The following is a 22,474-nucleotide window of genomic DNA, read 5'->3' on the forward strand; positions in this document are numbered from 1 at the left end:
AACTATTTTATTACCAAAGTTAATAATAAATGAATTAAAAAATTTAATTTATAATTAACTTAACGATTTTAATAATCATAATTATTAGTTAATAATCTAACAGATAAACTAAAATTATTAATTTATAAAGTTAGAGGACCAAATGTTATAATTAGAAATCAAGAGGATAAAAAATCGTTGATTTAGAAAACTTGATTGATCAAAATTACAATTTAAAAACAAACCTCTTAAAAAAAACTATCATTAGGAACGTGAGAGTGTGGGGCAATGGCAGACCTACCTACATGTGAGTGAGGGTGTGCACTTGCATCCTCTCATTCTTTAAAATTCATCAAATTTATAAATAAAATATTATATTTTTATATTTTATTTTATTTATATTTATATAAGTGAATCCACTTATTTTCTTTTTTATAATTTGCACCCACTAACTTAGGGTCATGGATCCGCTACTAGTGTGGGGGGAGAGATAAGGTACGGGGAGAAAAAAAACTAAAAAAAATTGGATACTTTAGCCATTTGAATTAGTTGTATTTTGGAATAAAAAATTGTTTCGTGAATTGTTGAGTATAAAAAAAAGGTTTTTGTCCTATCCTTTTTCATTTGGGTTGTCTTGTCCGAGATTTTTTCTCAAATCAAACATGAAATTATTATAATTGTCCCGCTTACTATCATATATTTTAGCAAAATCAAACGGACACATAAAATATGTGTTTAAATTTTGATATATTACCTAGTTTTTTTATTACATAATTATAGTTGTATTACCTGGTTATAGGAACTACAATTAAAAAAATTTAAATTATGGAAAAATTGAAACGTTTTAGTTAAAAAGACTAGGTAAAGTACATGAATAAAAAATTCTAGTTAAGCCTTCAGTATTTCAAGAACATAACTCCCAATATAGTTTAGCCCAAACCAAAAGGAACCAAACGATAAGCAACATTTGTCGCTAAAAACAAATACAAAAGGCCGTTTTATTACCGGTACAAGTCAAAAACAAATTTCACGTTAGCCTAAGTTCTGTGTTTTGCGTCTAATAAAATAGCTACGTTAAGATATCAATTTTTTGTAGGGCAAATATTCCTTTTTGTCTCTGAATGTGTAAAACACTAACAAATTTGTTTCTAAATAATAAAAATTCAAATTTTAATTTCAGAAAGTGGAAAAAGTATGACAAATTCACCCATCCGTTAACGTTTGTCTGTTATCGTTAATGAAATAATCCACGTGATACATTTAGAGATGAATTCGTGAGCAGTATTGTACACATCTAGGGATGAAAATGACTATTTATCCAAAAATACAATTTAATTTTCATCATTCTCCTTTTTTACTAGTTGAAAGTATAACATTACTATTTTAAAAATAGAAAAACATGCATAAGTTAGAACAAACATAATAATACACATAATATTGATTAATAAGCATAAATTTGAAATTTCTATTGTGATAACTTTAGGTAGTAACAAAATCAAATTGTGTTTCATTTTTTTTAAGGATTAACTTAATGGTTGTGCATATTTACTTGAGTTTCATATTTTAGGTAAGGTACTGTTACATTAGAAATTTTAGAGCAATAAACATATTATGTTTATTAATCAATATTATTATTTTCCTATTTTTTTTTAATTTTTATTGTAGTGTTATGCTTGCAATGACTAAAAAAGGGAATGAAAATTAAATTATATTTTGGACAAATAGTCATTCTCGTCCCTAAATGTGTAGAGTGTTGACAAATTCGTCCTTAAATATATCACATAAACTATTTCATTAACGGTAACGAAACAGATAAATTTGTCACATTTTTCTCACTTTTAAAAATTAAAATTTGAATTCTCATATTTTGGACATAAATTTATCTGTGCTTTGTAATAACAACATTGCCAATAAAATGACAAATTTATCGGCAATCTCCATATAAGGGATGAAAATGATTACGGTTTTGTTTAACTTCTCAAGGCTAACAACATTGACAATAAAATTTCACGTTTTTATTTTCTCCACCAAAAACAAAAAGAACATTGCCTGTTCTATACATACACGCACAAAAATACATGCGTAGAATATACATGCCTTGAAATTTCTGGCCGGCTTAGTAATTTCGTTTCTCAACAAAGAAAGGCTTTGTTTTTTTCTACAACTTTGTCAAAATAATTTGCCCGCTGTCCGAGACAACCACAAAAGGGGACAATGGTTTTATAGTACTATGAGCTTAGATTTTGCCAAAAACATAGTTTCAGCTGTGAATTCGTTACAATAAAGAGGGACATTTACTTAGGAAACCCGATATTAGCAAGAAATGTAATCTTGACATGTTAATACGAAATGATACTTCACAATTTGTATAAACATCTTGTCTCCAACATGTCCCTTGTAACCATAGATTTTGAAGAAGTTTTTCTGTTCAACATAATTTTTCATTGGCATTAATTGTTACTGGCTATGTGAAGTTTGCGGCTCTTTTTGTGTTCACATTCTCTTGACCATTTTTTTACCACCTAAAGTTCAGTTGTAGAGAGATTGAGCCAGATAACATGGCCACAACAGCAAAGAATGTGGTGGTGATCCAGGATGCATCTAAAACACTTAATTTAAGAGTTTTTTATTGGATTATAAATGGCTTATCTCTTAAGCCAGAAGATGTGGTGACCCTAGTTGCAATCCTGCATGAGGTTTATCATCCTAGTAAGTAATCTTCCACAGATAAGAAGCTTTTTAAGATTAATTTTTTTTGATATGGCATTGTCTAACTTATCTCTAGTAAAAATGAGCCATAAATGATTGGAGCAATTAATATCTTATAGTATATAAGAGAATTGCACCAATCATATCTATTGAAATTGTTTAACCCCATTTTTACATAGAGTAAGTTAGACAACCCCTTTTGTTATTTCAGAAGTTTAATTATTTATCCCCTCGAAATAGAAAAGAAAGTGAAAAAAATAAAAATAAAAATCACAGATTTAAATAGTGTTTGAGTAATTCAGGATGAATAACATTGTAACCCTTTTGAGAAACATTCATTTTACTAACTAATTTTGTTTCCTTTTCGTCCAATTCCTTTTGTAGTGGGGTACAGAATCACGGTGGATAACAAGTTGCTTGGGGTAAACCAGAGGATCATCGAGCAAGAGCTTGCAAATAAGAAACAAGACTACCTGATGGATGAGGGGCTTGCTCAGATTGTTAAACACTACGCATCAAATAAGGTAATATCAGTACTTTTTAATAAACCTTATCTCTATTATTGCTCAGATTGTTTTAGTATGAAGCTTGTGAAATTATAGAGTCTAACCAGATCATGAAGTGTAATAAGACAACTACTTCATGATTCTGTCACTTTTATATTTGGTAACAAGAATATCTACAAAAACATTTTAATACAGGTAGTGTAAGTCATACTTTAATTTTATAGAAATTATATAACAAACTAGAATTACATTGCACATCATTACCTAATTCAAAACAAGTCATCCACATGCAACAATTATCACCTTCAACATTGTAAAACAGACAGCACATTTCTATATCTCCTAGATCCGGACCAAATAGTATTCCTTCAAACTCCTTCAAATTTAAAGTAAGAAAGTACATTTTTCAGGAAATTAAAATTAAAAGCCAAGGTGTGGATTATTCTGTCACTGTCTTTAATTTTATTAATACATAGATACTGACTCAAATCTATTGCGTAATAGACCATACATCATCCTCAATTTCCATAGTATAATTGATAGTTTTAATGGATGAAAATCAATCAATGCAAACTGTTCTTTTGGTTATTTACTAGGGCCTGTCTGGATATTTGGCTAGAAGAGCTTTTGAGAGCTTCTCTATTGGAAAAAAGCTCTATGTTTCCAATAGGAGCTTTTTTCCAATAGAGAAGCTCTCAAAAACTAACAGTACCTAAGATGTTATATGCATTTGTGTCGTTCCTAAGAAGAAATAATTATCAGAAAAGAATATAACCATCCTGTGATGTTACATGCTTTGCTATTTTTGCAAATTGTAAAATTGTGCATAATATTTGCAGGTTGCATTTAAGATAAAGTTGTTTCCAGGATCTTCACCAAAAGATGTGGCTTTAGAACAGGCCACAAAACTCAATGCAACTTGGGTGATACTTGACAGGTCAGGCAAACTCTAACCAAAAATCTGAATTCACTAATAGTATTATTATTCTAAAGCAAGGACATATGAAGGGGAATTGCATGTAGAAACCAGAGCCAGTTAAAACTAGTTTTTTATGCAACTTCTGTTAACAGCATAAAAAGACATTTAATGGCACGTTATGATTTATCTTTACTCTTCATGGAGGATTTCCAACACATAGATGAGACTTATACACAGACTGGAAGACCACAGATAAAATACTTTTTCTAAACTACCTCATCTGAAGACAATCACAACACATTATCTAATAAAATCCACCAACTGATGTAGCATAAAATATATACAAATCTCATCTCTCTACGTAAATGAACTCTTATTATGGGCTTCCTAAACTATTCACCCTCCTTTTACAACTTCAAGTATGCTGTTTCTAGCTAGCATACAGCAAAATTTCAAAACAAAGTTGATACTGTTGGGAATCTGAGAAGAGTAAAATTCCATTGATTGCATAATTTTAGTTAGAATCACTTTTAGCAAAATAGCAGGAGAATAGATGTTTAAACTATAGGTCAGGTATGGTAGTTGAAATCTCACTTTTACTCCTAGATAATGATTTAAGCTACCAGCTAAAAATCACAAGCATGTCATGCCTAGAAGACAATTTAATTATTCAGATAATTCAGCCACTGTGTACATAACTATAGTATTGAATTGAGCTAAGAAATATCAAGTAGACTTGAATACAAATAGACAAGAAAAATTAAATAACAATGAACACAATAAGAATGATAAATAGAGAAAAGATGCATTAGTGCATTGTTGTATAAGTAAAATTTGGATGCTTGCATTGGCAATAGTTATTTGTTTTCGACTTTATCCTATAAGTTTAGCTTAGTTACACTGGACTTGAAAATTTATTATACTTTTGTTTAATCCATTCAAGCACATTCTTATGGTGCCGCATTCTTAAATCAGGATTCAGGAGCTTGAAATAAATGTATAATGTATATAAACTTGAAATGAACATTTTCAAAATACAAAATAAATTAATATGCTATTTAATTGTGCAAATATCAAATAAAAACATCTTTGGTTGTACCATTAATCTGAAGAAAACCTCATATTAATTAAAAATAAATGCACTTGGTTCACAGGCAAATGAAGAAAGATAAGGAGTTTTTCCTGGAGAAGCTTTCTTGTGGTATATCTATATTAAGGCATAACAATCGGATTGTTCGACTACGACCTATAGATCTCCCAGACGAAATACCATGTAACGGCCATGAAACATATGATGAAAGCTTACCAAGTGTTCCATATAAAGATCTTTTCAACGTTGATGTTTTCCCCAAGAGTGAGTACAGGAACATTATTTGATTTCAACCCATATAGTAATTATAATGTCTTCTGTCCTTTGTCAGTTTCAATTTTAATGATTTTAATGTTCCCTTAAGATCTCCTTCCCTTGTTTCATTGGATGTTTCAGTATAGATCTTCTTGAACACCTAATATTACAACTAATAGCAATCTAATGATAGGCACACTTGAAGTTGATGAGTTGAACCAGATACAAAGCAGGCCCTATGAGGAAGAGGGGTGCTCAAATATTACTACCAATACTAATGAAAAAACATGTCAGACAATGGATGGAACAGAAATAAATAGTAACCAAATGATTGACAAAATAGAAAGAGATGAGCAAGGCCAAGATCAAGAACAGTTGCAAAGCATGCCCCATGAGACAGAGGAGGACACAACAATTGTGATTAAAAATGATCAAACAACTGCTCGAGAAATAGGTGATCAACCGAACCAAGATGAAGAAAAGACAAACAACTTCCTCAATGGTGAGAGGTGGGACTTGAGGAATCCAGAAAAGAATGAAGAAATGATTAATCAACCAATAGATGATCTGCTGAGCCGGAATCAAGCACAGATGCTGAGCATATCCAATGGGGTTATATTGGATGGAGAGGAAGAGAAAATTATTTTGGAAAACTCAATGTCCACTTTCTGCTCTGTCTGCAAAACTAGACGACCAAATATTGGGTGGAAAAAGGAATTTAGTTATGAAGAACTCCAAGCAGCCACAGATGCATTTTCATTGAAGAATTGTCTCTCTGAAAGTGGATCTCTATTCACTTTCCAAGGCCAGATGGAGGGAGGGATGAAACTAGTGGTTAAGCAGCATGATGTAAGAAACACTCAAGTAAGGGAAAAAGTTAATTCAGGAATGCAAACCATCCTCAAAGCTAGACATAAGAATGTGATCATGCTATTTGGTTCATCTACAGCAGAATGTTTCCTGTTCACTGTATATGAGTATGCATGCAATGGTTCACTTGACAAGTATCTATCAAGTAAGACATATATCATATCAAGAATTTGATGTATGAATAGAGGACACTAGAATTTGATATTATATGATAAAAGGCTCATGAAAATTTTCATACTAATGGCTCTTGTTGATTTATGCAGAAGAAGGCTCCAGACCATTGACTTGGATAGAAAGGAAAAGAGTCGCAATAGGCATTGCCAGAGGTCTTAAGTACCTACATGAAAATAACATTGTTCATTGCAATATAAAACCAAGCAATATTCTTCTAACACATGACTTCAAACCAATGGTACATACTTGAACCTTGACAACCTTGATGCCGATGCATTTCTCGTGTCTGTCTAACTTTGAATAAAAATATGCCTTTTTGTCATCAATGGAACTAACTTTTACTTTAAATGATATACATATCTTTAGATTGGAGATTTTGGCTATGGGAAAGAACTAGATTTGAAGTCCTACAAAAATAAAAACAAAGGGAATTGCGAATATGCAGCACCAGAATACCAGGAAAAGCGGAAATTTTCAACTAAGACAGATGTATACTCATTTGGTGTGGTTATTTTAGAGTTGATCACAGGGCGAAGGACTACAGATTTAATGTTGGAAGATAAATGCCTTGTTGAATGGGTAAGACATAACATTACTTTCACATACAACAAGCAAACTATCAAAATACCAATCAATAGTGAGTTTAATTGTCTACAATCTTATGCCCGAGGCTGAGAATATCTAAAAAAAGATTTACATTATTATGAGAATGTTTTATTTTCTTGTGATAATACTTTATCCAAAAAATTTACAAAGCAGTTTTCAAGCATATCCTTCCATTTCAGTTGGGATTTACAATATTCATAATTAATAATGTTAGTTGTATTGTCCCTCATAAGTCATAAATGGAATTGATTCATTAAATGACTCAGAAATTTCAATGCTTACTTTCTCATTGACCTTGTTTCCCATGGCATCATATACATTTAATATTTTCTCTTTCTTTCAGGCAAAGCCTCTTCTTAAAAGAAAGAAGTACTCAGAGTTGGTGGATCCCATAATCAGAAACTCATACGAAGAGGAACACCTTCGTTGGCTGGTCCAAGTAACAACACAATGTCTAAAAAAGAATCCTAAGGAAAGATTATCAATGAATATGGTAAGTTCCAACAATTTATGATGCCAATCACAATATGCAAAGTACAAAACGAAGAAAGTATCATATCCCATCCCATATAGTAATAGTAGCCACTCAACCTAAGGCTTGAAGTATTAAGCAAAGCACTGGATGCTTTTATGAGGACCCTCTTGTAAAGCACCACTTAATAGTGTAAACAAAAAAATATACATTACTTTACCAATACCTGTTGCACTTGATAAGGAGTTTGATTCCCCTTAAGTATGGTCTCAAATTTTAGTATCGGGAATGGATAAAACATGAGAGCCTTACCTTTTTAAATGGGTCTTATTGGTTCAATTTGAATTAGTCAGAGCTCAATGTGGCTTACGAAATACTAAGGGTCTTAGACAAAAGAAAAATGTACATTACTTTGAATTGAAATTTTGAGTACAAGATTGAGGGTAGTAATGACTAAACTCTAAACTGCAACTCCAAATCCCTCAATAAACAATGTTCTAATACCATGCCAAATCATGCTCTTTTTTCTCTCCATGTTTTTCCTTAATATACTGCCAAAAGATAGAGGAAATAAACTACACATTAAATCATGATTCCCAGACATGAAAAAACTTTTCCCCTACCAAACTCTCCCTAATAAAGGTATATAGAAAAATTTTATTGATTGAATAAAGGTAGTAAACTGATGATATATATAAAGTTACGGTCGTAAAAAAGAGAAATTCTAGATTGAAGGATTAGGATACCCTATGAAATCGAAATGAATTTTCAAGATATATTCAAGATGTAGCTTCAAGAATATTTCCAAGTTCAATGATACGTTATATATTAAGAATTAATCAAAGAATAATACTCAAGTATGCCTGATAAACATGTGCAAATAACAATATGCACTAACCCTATGTTGATAACGAGGATTTTTTCTGTCTGGACAGACCTAGAATATCTGCATGCATCTTTACCATATGATTGCTATTTCATGATTGAATTAATGAGGTTCACTTTTTCATGATTGCTATTTCATGATTGAATTAATGAGGTTCACTTTTTCATGATTGCTATTTGGATTCATTGCATGTAGACAAAAATGTTCAAGTGCCTATCTTATTATTGCCTCAGATATACCTTTTCAATCGCATACACTTGGGCAATTTCAGGTTGTTTCTGCATTACAAGGCATAGCAGAAAGTGAAACCTGCCACATGACAGAAGACATTACTCCAGCTATATCAGATTCAACAATTGTGCCAGACATAAATGGTTCACAAGGTAACTGTTAAATATCTACTCATATCTTATGTAAATAAGGAAACCGGTATAACTAATATTTATGGATCCTGTGCATTATTGTATCCTTGATTGTAGCATCGTTATGATTATAAATAAATCAGCAGTGTGTGGATCAAACACACACAGCTTCTGTAAATCCTTTAGTAACAGAAAATCTGGAACAAGAAAACTTAAGCATAAATATAATCTGGAAAGCACAAATTGTAGTGGATTTTATTGGAAAATTCTAAAACTTGTGAAAGTTTAAGGGAAAGGTAGAAGAGCATAACAGCCTCCAAAACGAGGGGCAGGAGAGGATTGCCAATGAAGACCAATATTAGTATATTCTCTTTTGGTAAAAGAAAGATTAGGGGTAGGGCGGTTACAGGTTAGTGCGTGTTAAAAGAAACCACTTCTTGGTATATACCAATGAAGGACCACATTGGTACAGTTTAATCCTCCTAGTTGAGTCAACCTTCATTGGCATTGGTATAAGTGCTTTATAACTTAATAATGTACTAATTTATCACATGTTAGTTTATTAAATAATGTCAGCATAATACACAAAGGAGCACAAAAAGCAATTAGAAGTATCAAATTCACAGTAGATGCACAATTTAATATCCAAACAACTAATATTGAAAAGATTCAAGTATGTGTCAGCATATAAAGTTTTCAAAGAATAAGTAGCAAAAAACTAGTGTAAGCATATTTTGACTAAGTTATATTAACAAATGTTTAGTTTGCATATTCTATATTCAAACTAATACCCCTTAGATAACTTGCGGAGACGCTATTTACTTCATAGGTTAAGATCCTGCTTTGTTTCTTTATTTCATTTCCTAGAGGTGACAGGAGGGTTTAACAATAATCAAATGTAGGTCCAACAACAACAAAAGCTGATGAGCAAAGTCAGGAAGAGGAGAAAATCAAGAGCAGATTCCATGCGGAGGAAAAGAAGTTAAGACTAATAATTGAAAATAATCACTTTTACTCCGATAAACTTGGCCAGATTGAAGAACAGATGCAGAGAAGGCCCCAAGGGGAGGAGAAGAGCTCAGGAAAGTTGATAATCAATGACCGCATGATGGATCAGACAGTAGTTAATCAGCTGAGTGAGTTTGAAGAACAGATGCCAAGCACCTTCCATAGGGAAGGCATCACAACTCAGAAAATTAGTGTCAACCACATGATAAGTCCCACAAAAGGTGATCAGTTGAGCCAGGATCAAGAAGAGGAGATAAACTTTATTGAAATGAAAATAGGCTTAATACCAGAACCTATTAGTGGAATGATAGATCAAACAAAAGCAGATCAGCTGGTCCAGGATAAAACACAAACACAGCGGAGATGCCATGACGATTTACTGGATGAGCGTCAAGGTGAAATCATTTTGGAGAATTCAAAGTCCTCTGCATGCTCTATATGCAAAAGTAGGCGTCCGAACAATGCATGGACAAAAGACTTTAATTATGAAGAACTCCTAGAAGCTACAGAAGGATTTTCAATTGAGAACTCGTTATCAGAAAGAGAAGATGGACCTACTTTTGAAGGCTTGCTAGAGAGACAGGTAAAAATAGTTGTTAAGAAATATCAAGTTACTACATCCCACCAAGAGAAGATATTAAAATCAGAAGTACAGTTGTTCATCAGTGCTAGACATAAAAATGTGGTCATGTTGTTGGGTTTATGCACAAATAAAAGCCAACTGATGATTGTGTATGAGCAAGTATGCAACGGTTCACTTGAACAGTACCTAACAAGTAAGGACTAATACATGACCTTTTACTTATCTACAAATTTAGTTTAAGAATTTTATGCATGAAATTTCATTGGAGAATTGAATGAAGATGTAAAGGAAATTTTAAACATAATGCAGGGGGAAGTTTCCAGTCATTGACTTGGAAGCAAAGGCTGAAAGTGGCAATGGGTACTGCCAGAGGTTTAAAGTACCTACATGGGAATAACATAATTCATGGAAATATAAAACCAAGTAACATTCTTCTAACACATGACTTCGAACCACGGGTATTTACTTGATTCTTGGTGTATTTGAAGCTTTTCTTTGTCTGTCTTAAGTTTCAGCGCAGCATAATTATGTTATCTTCAAACAAATTCCTACTTTTACTTGTATATATCTTTAGATTGGAGATTTTGACTTTGGAAAAGTGAAACATGGACCAAAGAAATCCAGCAAAGATAAAAGTGTACGGAATTCTGGATATGCAGCACCTGAGTATGTTGAGAATGGAAAAGTATCAAATAAGACAGATGTGTACTCCTTTGGAGTGGTTCTTTTAGAGCTGATCAGTGGCCGGAGGGCTACAGACAAATTACCAGGTGGAAAAAGCCTTGTTGACTGGGTAAGAAGATAATGATAATAACTTGATATATTAATATGCAAATGAATGTAGGATGAGCCTTAGTGCAATGGTAGGGTTGCTACCACTTGACCAGAAAGTTATGGCTTCAAATTCTGGAAACAGCTTTGCTGGTAGGGCACGTATATCAACCTTCTCCAAACCCCACAAGGTGGAAGCCTTGTGCAATGGCTCATCCTTCTTTTAATATGCAAATGAATAATGTTTCTTTTTCGGAAAGCAAAAGTCAGGGGATACCTAAAAGAACTTTTCTTTCTCATCCTCCCTTGTTGTTTACACAAAAAGTTATCAGGGCATTATATTTTTTTTGTGATAATACTTATTCAATATAAGCTATTTGATATGTTCTCAGGCATGCTTATCTTTTCGAAGCAAGAAATACAATCTTCACAGATCATCTTGCTTGTAATTTCTTCCATAATTTTCCAAAGTTTTTACACATCAAAACATGATGTATACATGATTTCTAAAAATAGCATTAGACCGTGTAATGCCATGCAAATATGTTGTTGATGATGCTTATGCTTCTCGTTCATCATATTTCTTTGTGTGAGTACAGTGGAGCAGTCACTTAACTTGTAATGTTTTTTTCACATCCAGTTTCGATTCATCAATGTTTCATTTTATATAGGCCATAGTCACAAAAAACCAAAACCTCGGACTAAATATTCTTGAGCAAATAAAACTAATTGCCTATACAACTCATTATTTGGTTTGGGAATTTTGGTGTTCACATTCTAATTTGATTTCTTATGTGCATCATACCAAATTCTTTGTATTTGTTTTCCCTTCTAGGCAAGGCCTCTACTGGGAGGAAAGAAGTACCCTAAGTTGGTGGATCTGAAAATCAGTAACTCCTATGAAGAAGAAAAACTTCTATGGTTGGTTCAAGTAACAGAACAATGTCTCAGAAAGAATCCTAAGGAAAGAATAACAATGAATATGGTAAGTCTAAGTGACGTAGAATATGATCAGAAAGTGCATAAAACAGAAAAGAAAGCATGCTACTTCATACAGTATAGCATTAAGTCAATGGAGATCATGATAGTTACTTGATAAATAAGAAACTGTATAATAAAATTATATATGTCAAATAACTGCAGGAGATAAAAGTTTAAACTGTAAAGCAAATCCATAAGGACATAAAAGCTTAAACTGTAAAGCAAATCTCAAAAAATTGATGATAGGCGCAAGATAAATATTCTATCACCATTCTTATCATTCTACCTAAACTAAGAGAGAAGATAAAATCAATTTAGATATTTTCATTGATGATAATAACCAAATGAGGGATACAATATATAACCTAGTGGTTGTCAATAACACGTCCTCATTTAACTTTAGAAAATTTAAAATAGAAATGAATAATATAAAAAGGATAATCTTAACTCATCTAATATTTAAACTACCTATTTGGGTTTCTTTAATCTCATCCTATCATTGTTGACAGATTCACTTGGAGCTTACCCTCAAGGTCTTTAAAAAAATTGAGCTTGATTTGTTCTTCTTTTGATGTTTTATTAGGAGTAGAAGTAGTGTATGATAGGATGGACCTTGAGGGTAAGGTCCAAGTGAACCCATCGGTAGTGATAGGATGGGCCTACGAGGCTCAAATAGATGACTTTTATAGATTAGGTAATTTAGATAATATCTTTTTTGATTCAATCCTACCCCCAAGGGTACTGGATAGAAGACTTCAAGAGGATTGGACTAGAGCTGCTAAAGAAGGCCCTAGGGTTCTCAAGAACTTCAGGGTAGATTTTTGAGCCCATGGGCCAAGGTTGGGTCCACTCTTCTTTGTAAATATTAAAAATAGTTTTTTCCTTCTTTTGGGCCTTGTATTTAGGCCATTCTAGTAGTATACGGTTTTAGCCTTGTATTTCAGGGCATTTTGAGTAGTCTTTGTAGTAGGGACTTTTTTTTATATTTTTATATATTTTGGCATGGGGGTGAGCTTAGCTATTATAAGGGTTGTGTGTAGCTAAGATCTAACTTCTCATCTCAAGGAGGTGAGCTTAGCTATTAGAGGGCTATGTAGCTAAGCTCTAGCTTATCTAAAAAGCTTCTCAAGGAGGTGGGTTTAGTTATTAAGGGGGGGGGGGTGTAGCTAAGCTCTAACTTCTCGAGGAAGCTTCTCTTGAGAAGCTTCTCAAAGAAGTTTCTCAAGAAAGCTACCTAGGCTATAAATAGAAGCATGTGTAATACTTATTGTAACTTTGATGAATGAGAGTCTTGTGAGACACTTCAAAGTTCAACTTTTCTCCCTCTTTTTGTCCTTCAATTTCATGCTCCCCCTTCTTTCTCTTTCTTTCTTTTCCTCCATTGAAGCTTCCTCTCTAAGCTTATTATCCAAGTCACTCTCTTGGTGGTGAAGCTCCTTCTTCCATGGCTTATTCCTTAGTGGATGGCGCCTCCTCTCACCTCTTCTCCTTTATCTTCCGCTGCATCTCCATGGTGGAAAATCATCATTGAAAGGATTGCATCATCTCCTCCCCCTTGGAAAGGATTTGACCTCAAATCCTGAGGTTCTTGATACTCTGGGCTCCTTCCCTTGACACTTGTAAAAAGAATAAAAATATATATATTAGTGGTGTTGGTATGTTAGAATAGGATAAGGTATGAAAACCTCTTTCCTGGGCATCTTCCCATGAGGGAACATGGTTGCTCACCAACTCAATGAGTGGTGCTACAAGTATAGAAAAATTATGGGACAAACCTTTCTACCCTCTCTTTTCCTTTTTCTTTTCTTTTTAGTTTTTTTATTTCCATATATAACTTGAGGGAACTCAACTCATCTAAGATTCTAGATTGAGGGTCCTTATGACTAGTACCCTCACCATTAACACTGGATGAGTGATGACTCATGTTGGTTCCTAAGTTGTAGTTCTTTCTTGTTGGGGGTTTGCAAAAGGTAAAACCTATGATTTAAAAGAACTCAAGATAAGTGTGATAAGTAAGAAGAAAGTATTATGCAATAACAAGATAAACTAGACGAGACTAGTAAAGAAAATAAGCTATGTAAATAAACAAAAAAATAAAGTGCAAGAGATGTAAACTAGGCGGATCCTAAGAATGTTTGGATAACCTCATTTAAGGTTTCCAATAAAGTACTCACTATCCTAAGGAAAAATTGTCTAAAATTATTACACACAAATGGAAGTAGGGTGACCTATTGGAGGCTCTCAACTTACTTCCAATGAAAGACCTTTTTATTACAAAATTTGAAAGTAATAAAGGTAAACATACAAGTGTCCAATTACAAATATATTGCCAATTAAAAAAAGGTCCTCAATTTGATGGCTATTCTCTCTTTGATGTTTCACTCAATTTGGAGTGCTTCTTATTCCAATAGCTCTTAAAGTGGTTGGCCCCTTACTTCTTGACTGAAGTTCTTCATTGGATGACACCAATCTTCCTTTTTGATTCCCTATATGACAACTCACAAACAAGGAAATAAAGAGACAAACAATAACCAAAGACCAAAAAATGAAATGAAAAGGAATGACTCTAGGATTATTCAACAATTAAAGCAATGAAAAGGACATAGAAGCAAGTTAGGACTCAAAGAGAAACTTAGAATGACTCTAGAGTATAGTAAAAAAACTAAAAAAAAGACTCAACAAACCTCTAGTTTTTGAACTTGTTTTCACACTAATTTTCAATTGAAATTTCATAACTAAGATTGGTATAAAATGGACACCAGTTATAGAACAAATTTTAAGCCAAAACAACAAGCACACTTCCCTTTCACTTTTTTTCATGGATATTGATTTTTCTACCAACTTGTGTGATTTTGCATATTTTTTCCTTTTATCCAAATCACTTTTTTCTTTTTTTCTAATTTTTTTCCAGATGTCTAGAAAATTATGTAAAAATTTCAGCTCAAAATTCACAGTGACCAATTCCCAGTAATTTTTACAATTTCGTATGTTCAAGCTGTCAGCACCAGCGATTTGAGACTTCGAATTTTTTAAGCATGTATATTGATTGCCTTGGGCTTATTTTCAACCTTCCTATGTATGTTGAACTCACTAGGGTTGTTTACCACATTTTTAGGAGCTCAATATTCACTTAGAATCAACATCTGAGTCAGCAATTCAATCACCAAAACTCAAATTCACAATAGACACAATCATAGGAAAACCTAAAAGTTCAAGAAAAGGTTCACAATCAAAGACTCTCTAAGAATTTTGCATGAACATGTTAAGGACTAATTAACATGCAAGATTTGGCTCAAATCAACTAAAGGCTAAAAGAATTTCATACACTCATGAACAAATGAGTTAGACAAAGAAACAATAAAATTTAGCACAACATAATAAATCTTATGTGACAAGTTTCATGACTAGACATGAAACTATTCTAATATTTACAAAGAAGAGTGGACCCAATCTTGGCCCATAGGCTCAGAAATCTATCTTGAGGTTCTTGAGAATCCTAGGGCCTTCTTTAATCGCTCTAGTTCAATCTTCTTGGAGTCTTCTATCCAATACCCTTGAGGGGTAAGATTGTATCACTTTTGATGTTATTTGATTTCATTTTAATTTCCTAAAATACTAGATGGTGACACATGTATGGTTGTCATCCATTAGAGTTATTATATAATGTAAGATTTGCACCTATTGAGGAAGCAATGAAGAAATCTGAAATTTATCTCGTTGATATCTTTATAGATTTTCTCTAGTTTTTTATGGTATTTTATTAGGAGTAGAAGTAGTGTAGCTTCTTGCATTAAAACAATGGATTTTGTTAATGTCATGATCAAGAAAACTAATCATCTTGAAAGGCTTAATCTTTTGGGTGAGCTATCTAGAATAGTTTTAAATCATCATGAATCATGATATGTTCTTTGACAAAAATGCATTTTGAGCTAGAAGCATGCACAAAGAACAAGCACGTCAAACTTTCTTCTGAATTTATAGTTTAACAAGATGATTGACAGCTACAAAAGTCAAATTCTTGACAATTTAGTTAAGAAAGTTTTGATACTATGCCAAATGCCAACTCTCGTAGAAGTTTAGGCTATTAGTTTAGGAATGATTGTATTTTTGAGACCAAGTATGACATGCTCTCTCTCAATGAAAGCACATTGAGCTTGATAGATTGTAAATAATACTAAACACTACCATATACTGAATTTTTAATTATATAACAGAAGGTAGAAGAATCTAACTCTATCTAAAAGGTTAAACTGATATGTTAGAGCCCAAAAATGATTTTATAGCTCTTCACCAGGGACACTATGAAGTTCAACAGAAGAACTCTACAAATAATTTATGAGATAAGTTGATTAACAGCAGCAATTTTTTTTTTGGCTTTTATGGTTTTACAAGAAAAGTTTATTCAACCATTTAATATGAAGTTCTTTGGTACCCTAGAGCTAAAATAAACCATACATAGAGTAGTATGGGTAGTATTTTCCTTAAAGTTAAAACCAAGATAACAATGTGAAAAAGATTTTATTTTTTATTGACGGGTCTTAAATGAACTTATGGTAAAAGAATAGGTATACAATTCACATGTTAATTAAGGAAAAGAAAGAATAATAGTAAACAAACTAGTCATGTCCTAGTCATCACATGACTAGTCTTATGGACAACTAAATAAAATACATTGTCAACAGCACATACATTTGAAACTTGCATAAGTTTTCTTCGGGCTATTTCAGGTTGTATCTTCATTACAAGGCATAGAAGAATCAGCTGAGTATTCTGTAATTGAAGACTCTCCTCCAGAAAACTCATGCTTACCACATGATGAGCCTGCCATGATTAGTACACAAGGTAATTTAGGAAATCTAGCAAGAGGGCCAAGACATGTAGACAAATCACAAAACAAGACATATGGGTAAAAGTAATAAGATAGATCTATAACTAAAAATGTATGGGCAAAAGTAGATCAGAAAACTTAAAAGAGACAATTGAGTGATATTACAGGATTAAACATTTAAGAGATAAAAAAATATTAAAAATAGAAACCCCCACAAAAGAAAAATGTAATGTAACATACAGGCAGCTTAAGCTGACATGGCAACAGGATCTCCTGATGAAGAGGAACTTTTCAGCATGCAATAATTGACCCCAAAAGTAAGTAAAAAAAGAGAATTAAAAAATAATCATATTTTCGATCCAGTTAACTATCAGTCATACTAGCTGAATACTATTTTATTTCAATATGCCAAATCAATCCACAAAGAAAAAATCATATAATCACTAAATTAAATACTAGTTAGGTTTCTGCTATCTTTGTTTCTTTAGCTTTTTCACTGAAGGAGGCTGGAAGGGATTAATAATAACCAAATGCTAGGTCAAATGAAAGCTGATCCAGTGAAGCAGGAGCAAGAATGGATTGGCAGAAACCAATATGAGGAGGAAAGAAGCCTAAGATTAACAGTCATAACCAATGACATAATAGGTCAGCGAAATGCAGATCAACTGATACAGGGTGGAGAAGATGTGCAGAGCAGCCCCCATGAAGAGATGTCCAGAGTAACAGTTATCAGCAATGACGTGATTGATGAGAAAAATTCTAACCAAAAAATCCAGGAAAAACTGCAGATTAAGGGAAGCTGTGATGAGGGTTTGAAGAATGCGAATGAAGCGAAAGTCATTTTGGAGAATTCGAAGTCTTCTGTATGCTCAATCTGTAGAAGTAGGCGTCCATACAGTGGATTGCAAAAGAAATATACTTATGAAGAACTTGAAGCTGCTACAGAAGGATTTTCAATAAAGTATTCTCTATGTGAAGGTGAATATGGACCTGCTTTCAGAGGCCAGCTAGAGAATAACCAAGAAATAGTTATTAAGCAACACACATTCACAAGCTTACAAGAACAGAAGGTCTTTATCTCAGAATTCCAATTGCTCATAAATGCCAGACATGAAAATGTGATCATGCTGTTGGGTTCGTGTATACGATTAAGTCAATTGCTAATTGTATACGAGAAGGCATGCAACGGTTCACTTGACCAGTACTTATCAAGTAAGGATAAACATGTGAAATGTTAAATTTAGAACAAGTTATTTTAAATGAGCTTTGAGTACTATGTACAAGGACATAGCTAAAGTATGTTAATATAACACAGGAAATTTCTGAATCATGCAGGGCAAAGTGCTACATCATTGACTTGGGGAGAAAGGGTGAAAGTTGCAATAGGTGTTGCCAGAGGTCTAAAGTATCTACATGAGAATAATATAGTACATGGAGGAATAAAACCTAGTAACATTCTTCTAAATCATGAGTTCAAACCAATGGTACTTTACTTGAACCTTAATGCTCTGGAGCTATGTTTTTGTGATTATACTAAGTTTCAATTTGAATAAGCTAATCTGCTATCATAACAAACTAACAATTTGTTGAATGCAATGCATACTTAGGTAGGAGATTTTGTGTTTGGAAAAGAAAGATGTGAATTGAAGAATGTCTGCAAGCAAAAAAGTATACGGAATTGTGGATACACTGCACCAGAGTGTCAGGAGAGTGAAGAATTATCAACTGAGGCAGATGTGTACTCTTTTGGTGTAGTTCTTGTAGAGTTGATTGCCGGCCGTATGATAGCAGATAAAATATTAGGACAGAAATGTCTTGTTGAATGTGTAAGAGCCATATTGTTGTGTTTCTATAAATTACTGGCTACTGCAATTAATTAGGGTTATGTTTGCAACAAACATGTTTCGTTTTTCTTTAATATATAGTCCAACCATATCTGAGAACATTTGCTGCATTACTGTTATTATTTCACACTTCATCTATCTGGGGATAATATATTCCAGTGAATAGTGAAAATAGCCATTTGTGAGGTACTTCATTCTATATTGCTCTAGTCATTTTTAAAACACACATATCCTATAGCAGTGAGCCTTTTTATCTGTAGTAACTATACAAGTTTGTACAATTCATCACATTTTCTATCAATAGCATATTTACATGTCAAAACTTGATAGTAAATTGGTTGGAGGAGCATCTCAAAATTTTCTTTCTGATTCTTCTGGTCCACTTAGTCATTTCTTGCTCTTGGAGTTTTCATATAAACCATTAGAATCTACTTGTAAACCTATTCCATAACCTATTTTTATTTTACTTCTCAGTTGTGCATTTTTAGGCTTCAACTATTTCTATTAATTGGAACCGCAAGTCCTAATGATAGGAACGTGAGCATTTTTCTTACATTTAATAAAATGTTTGTTTTATTTTCATTTATAAAACCAGACTGTTATATCATATTGATTTCATTCCTTGTGTGCATTGAACAAATTTCTTCAGGTAAGGTCACTTCTTGGACGAAGAGAGTATCGACAGTTGGTGGATCCCAAAGTCAGAAGCTCCTATGATGAACAAGAACTTGTTTCATTGTTCCACATAACAGAAAATTGTCTGAAAAAGAATCCAAAGGAAAGATTCACAATGAATATGGTAAGATTTACATATTGGGAATATGCCAGTTGAAGATAAGTTGTACAAGTTATTTTCTGCTGGGATATTAATTCAAGAAGGGTGATTGGAATTTGGAATACACTTTCTAACATACTCTCTTTTAACATTCTCTTTTATTGGTTAAAATTTATTGAAAATTACAAAAATCAAGATAGAGATTCTTTAAATAAGAAGTGCATTTAGTGCTTAATTTTGTCATTTTTTTTATAAATTTTAACCAATAAGATATGTTTAAAGAGTGTGTTAGAGAGTGTATTTCTGACAGTTCTCTTAATTTGATAGGTTGCTAAATCACTAAAAATCTTAAAAACATGATTTTGTCAGTCTTAAATTTGATGGAATGAAGATCATTTAGTTAGTAGTTGATAGTTGATTGAATCGTAACAAGTTATGGTAGTGCCCCAGAATGAACAATGAAAAACTCAATATTTGTATTCAGATTCAGCTTTAAAAAGTTGATTCTAAACTATGACAAGAATGTGAAGTTAGTGAAATAACCTTTCGCTATGCATCATAGTAAACATTTATAATTTTACAAAGTCAATAGTTCAAACTTCAAAGATAAATATGATCATGATCCATCCATATCTAAAGATATATCTTAAAATGTAAGTTTAAATGCACTTTTGATCCTTTTAATTTTGGATTGCGTATGACTTTGATTCAAGTATATTTGGATCTTTTTTTATCCATAAGTATATTTTGGATTAATTAAATCTCTATTTTTAAAATAAAGAAAATTTAATCCCCTCTTCGATTTTCTTCCACCTAAAGTCCTTTTAAGTTCTCATTTTCTACTTAAAATCTTCACAAATTAAATTCATTAAATTCTCTAAGTCTAATTTTTTTTTACATTCATTAACACTCACTTCTCTCCCTCTATCTTTGTTTTCTTTTTTCATTACATCACTCATCACATCCCTCATTTTCTCTCTTTCTTTCTTCTCTTTTCCTTTTTTTTCTGTATCTTCCATCTCACACCCCTTATAGGTGTGAGAGAATCATTTTTGATATAATATGCTCTTTATACTCATTTGACTGATATTACTAACTTGGTAATATTGCAGGTTGTCTCTGCACTGCCATGTGTAGCAAATAGCAATGGCCTCTATGTAAAGGAAGACTTTTCACCAGAAAACTCAAATGTTTCAGATGCAAAAAACTCAAAAGGTGAAGAGGAATCACTGAAAGAAAACAATTTAGGAACAGAGAATACTGAAGAGGTAAGGATGAATCACAGAGAAGGTGAGAAAGAGGAATCATTGGAGGAAGAAGATTTAGACACAGAGAATAGTGAAAAGGTAAGGAGGAATCACAAAGAAGGTGAGAAGGAGGAAACACTAGAAGAAGAAGAAGATTTAGGCACAGAGAATAGAGAAGAAAGAGTGGAACAAATAACTTGTAGTAGAGGCAATAATGAACCAGAAGTTAGTCAAGAGTGTGATACCTACACAAAGTGTGGTGAAATTAGTAAGAAAACAGAAGAAAAAGAAGGTTCTAGCACCAAGCTATGTCAAAAATGGGAAGGGTGCTTATCTTATGGTGGAGCTAGAAAATTTTATCACCAAGGGGCTCAAGAATACACAGCATGTAAAGAATTTTTCGGCTGGTGTGATTCCATTTGAGTATTTGTTTCAAAATTTAAAGCAACATTTACACATTTGTTTTGTAACAACCTATGAAGAAAAAAAAAATGAGTGAATCATACACATAAGTGGGAAGGAAACTAAATTAGCATTTCTGAGGATTATTGTACCTAACAACATTTTATACACGTACATTTATTTATCTCTTACAGCATCTTAAGTGCATGGGATGGGATTTCTTTCTTGGCATAAAACATAGATTATGCATGAGAGGATTATCCGTGACCAACATTATGCAGAGTCCTAATTTTATTCATATTGATATATAAGTTTTGGATTTTCACTGACAACTTTTACAATAATCTCATTTACCTGCTTCCCCTCTCTTTTGAAAGAAATTATAAATAATAAAAGGTTTCAAAATATGCCGTTTCATCTTAGTCCAAGTGGTACACGTCAATGCCAAACATCTAGAGGTTGCTGTTTAAAGAAAAATGTTAGCGACACACTCTCCTCCCTTGGTTAAAATTATTAAAAATTAAAATTACGAGTGAAATTAATCAAATAGAGTTAAATTCATACAATATTGTGATTCTTAGCAAATTTCTACTAATTATAAAAGAGTGTTGAAAAACAATTATTTAAAAATGCATTGTTAATATTTCTCTTATTGCCTATACCCAGGTAAGCTTGGGTCTAGTTTTTCTAAAGCAAAGGTTTGTTCATTTTGTGTGTATCAAGATTACTATCCATTCAATATATAATCACTTCTTGATTAGGGGTTTCTTTCTAAATGAAGGTTACACGGTAAAGGAAAAGTATTGAATTATAACTCCCGAAAAAATAATAATACAATACTTCTGACCTTTAATTTTAACACATTCATAATTATTAGATTTTTAGAACAGTTATTTCAAAAGTCAATAATCATTTATCCTTTTGGTATATTTAGATTAAAAAGAAAAGGTATTATAAAGATTTTACACAATCATTAATCACTATATGATAATTTCAAAGACTTTTAAAATATTTATCTTAAAATAAGTTAAAGGATGATTTGTGATTAGATGATAATATAATCAGTACATAGGTATTAAATTTTAAAAGTCATTAATAATGAATTATGATTGGATAGTGTTGTACCCTGATGTAAATACATCATCATTTAAGTATGGGGACAAATTTGAAATTATTGAAAAAGTTAGAGGAATGAAATCCATTTTAT

The 22,474-nt window shown here is 32.5% G+C and overlaps 1 protein-coding gene across 1 annotated transcript; it reads left to right on the forward strand.

The window, feature by feature from the left end:
- Nucleotides 1–2,537: 2,537 nt before the first annotated feature.
- On the forward strand, nucleotides 2,538–21,534 carry LOC114401847. Its single transcript, XM_028364431.1, has 19 exons — nucleotides 2,538–2,688; nucleotides 3,073–3,212; nucleotides 4,034–4,131; nucleotides 5,268–5,467; nucleotides 5,652–6,473; nucleotides 6,592–6,740; nucleotides 6,869–7,081; nucleotides 7,452–7,601; nucleotides 8,738–8,849; nucleotides 9,731–10,612; nucleotides 10,729–10,877; nucleotides 10,994–11,212; nucleotides 12,026–12,175; nucleotides 16,899–17,013; nucleotides 17,537–18,211; nucleotides 18,335–18,483; nucleotides 18,607–18,825; nucleotides 19,493–19,642; nucleotides 20,731–21,534. The coding sequence occupies exons 1-19, from the start codon at nucleotides 2,538–2,540 to the stop codon at nucleotides 21,286–21,288; spliced, it is 5,301 nt and encodes a 1,766-aa protein (XP_028220232.1). The 3' UTR covers nucleotides 21,289–21,534.
- Nucleotides 21,535–22,474: the final 940 nt, after the last annotated feature.

This window comes from Glycine soja, chromosome 20 (assembly GCF_004193775.1).
Source record: "Glycine soja cultivar W05 chromosome 20, ASM419377v2, whole genome shotgun sequence".
In the NCBI taxonomy this organism is placed as follows: Eukaryota; Viridiplantae; Streptophyta; class Magnoliopsida; order Fabales; family Fabaceae; genus Glycine; species Glycine soja.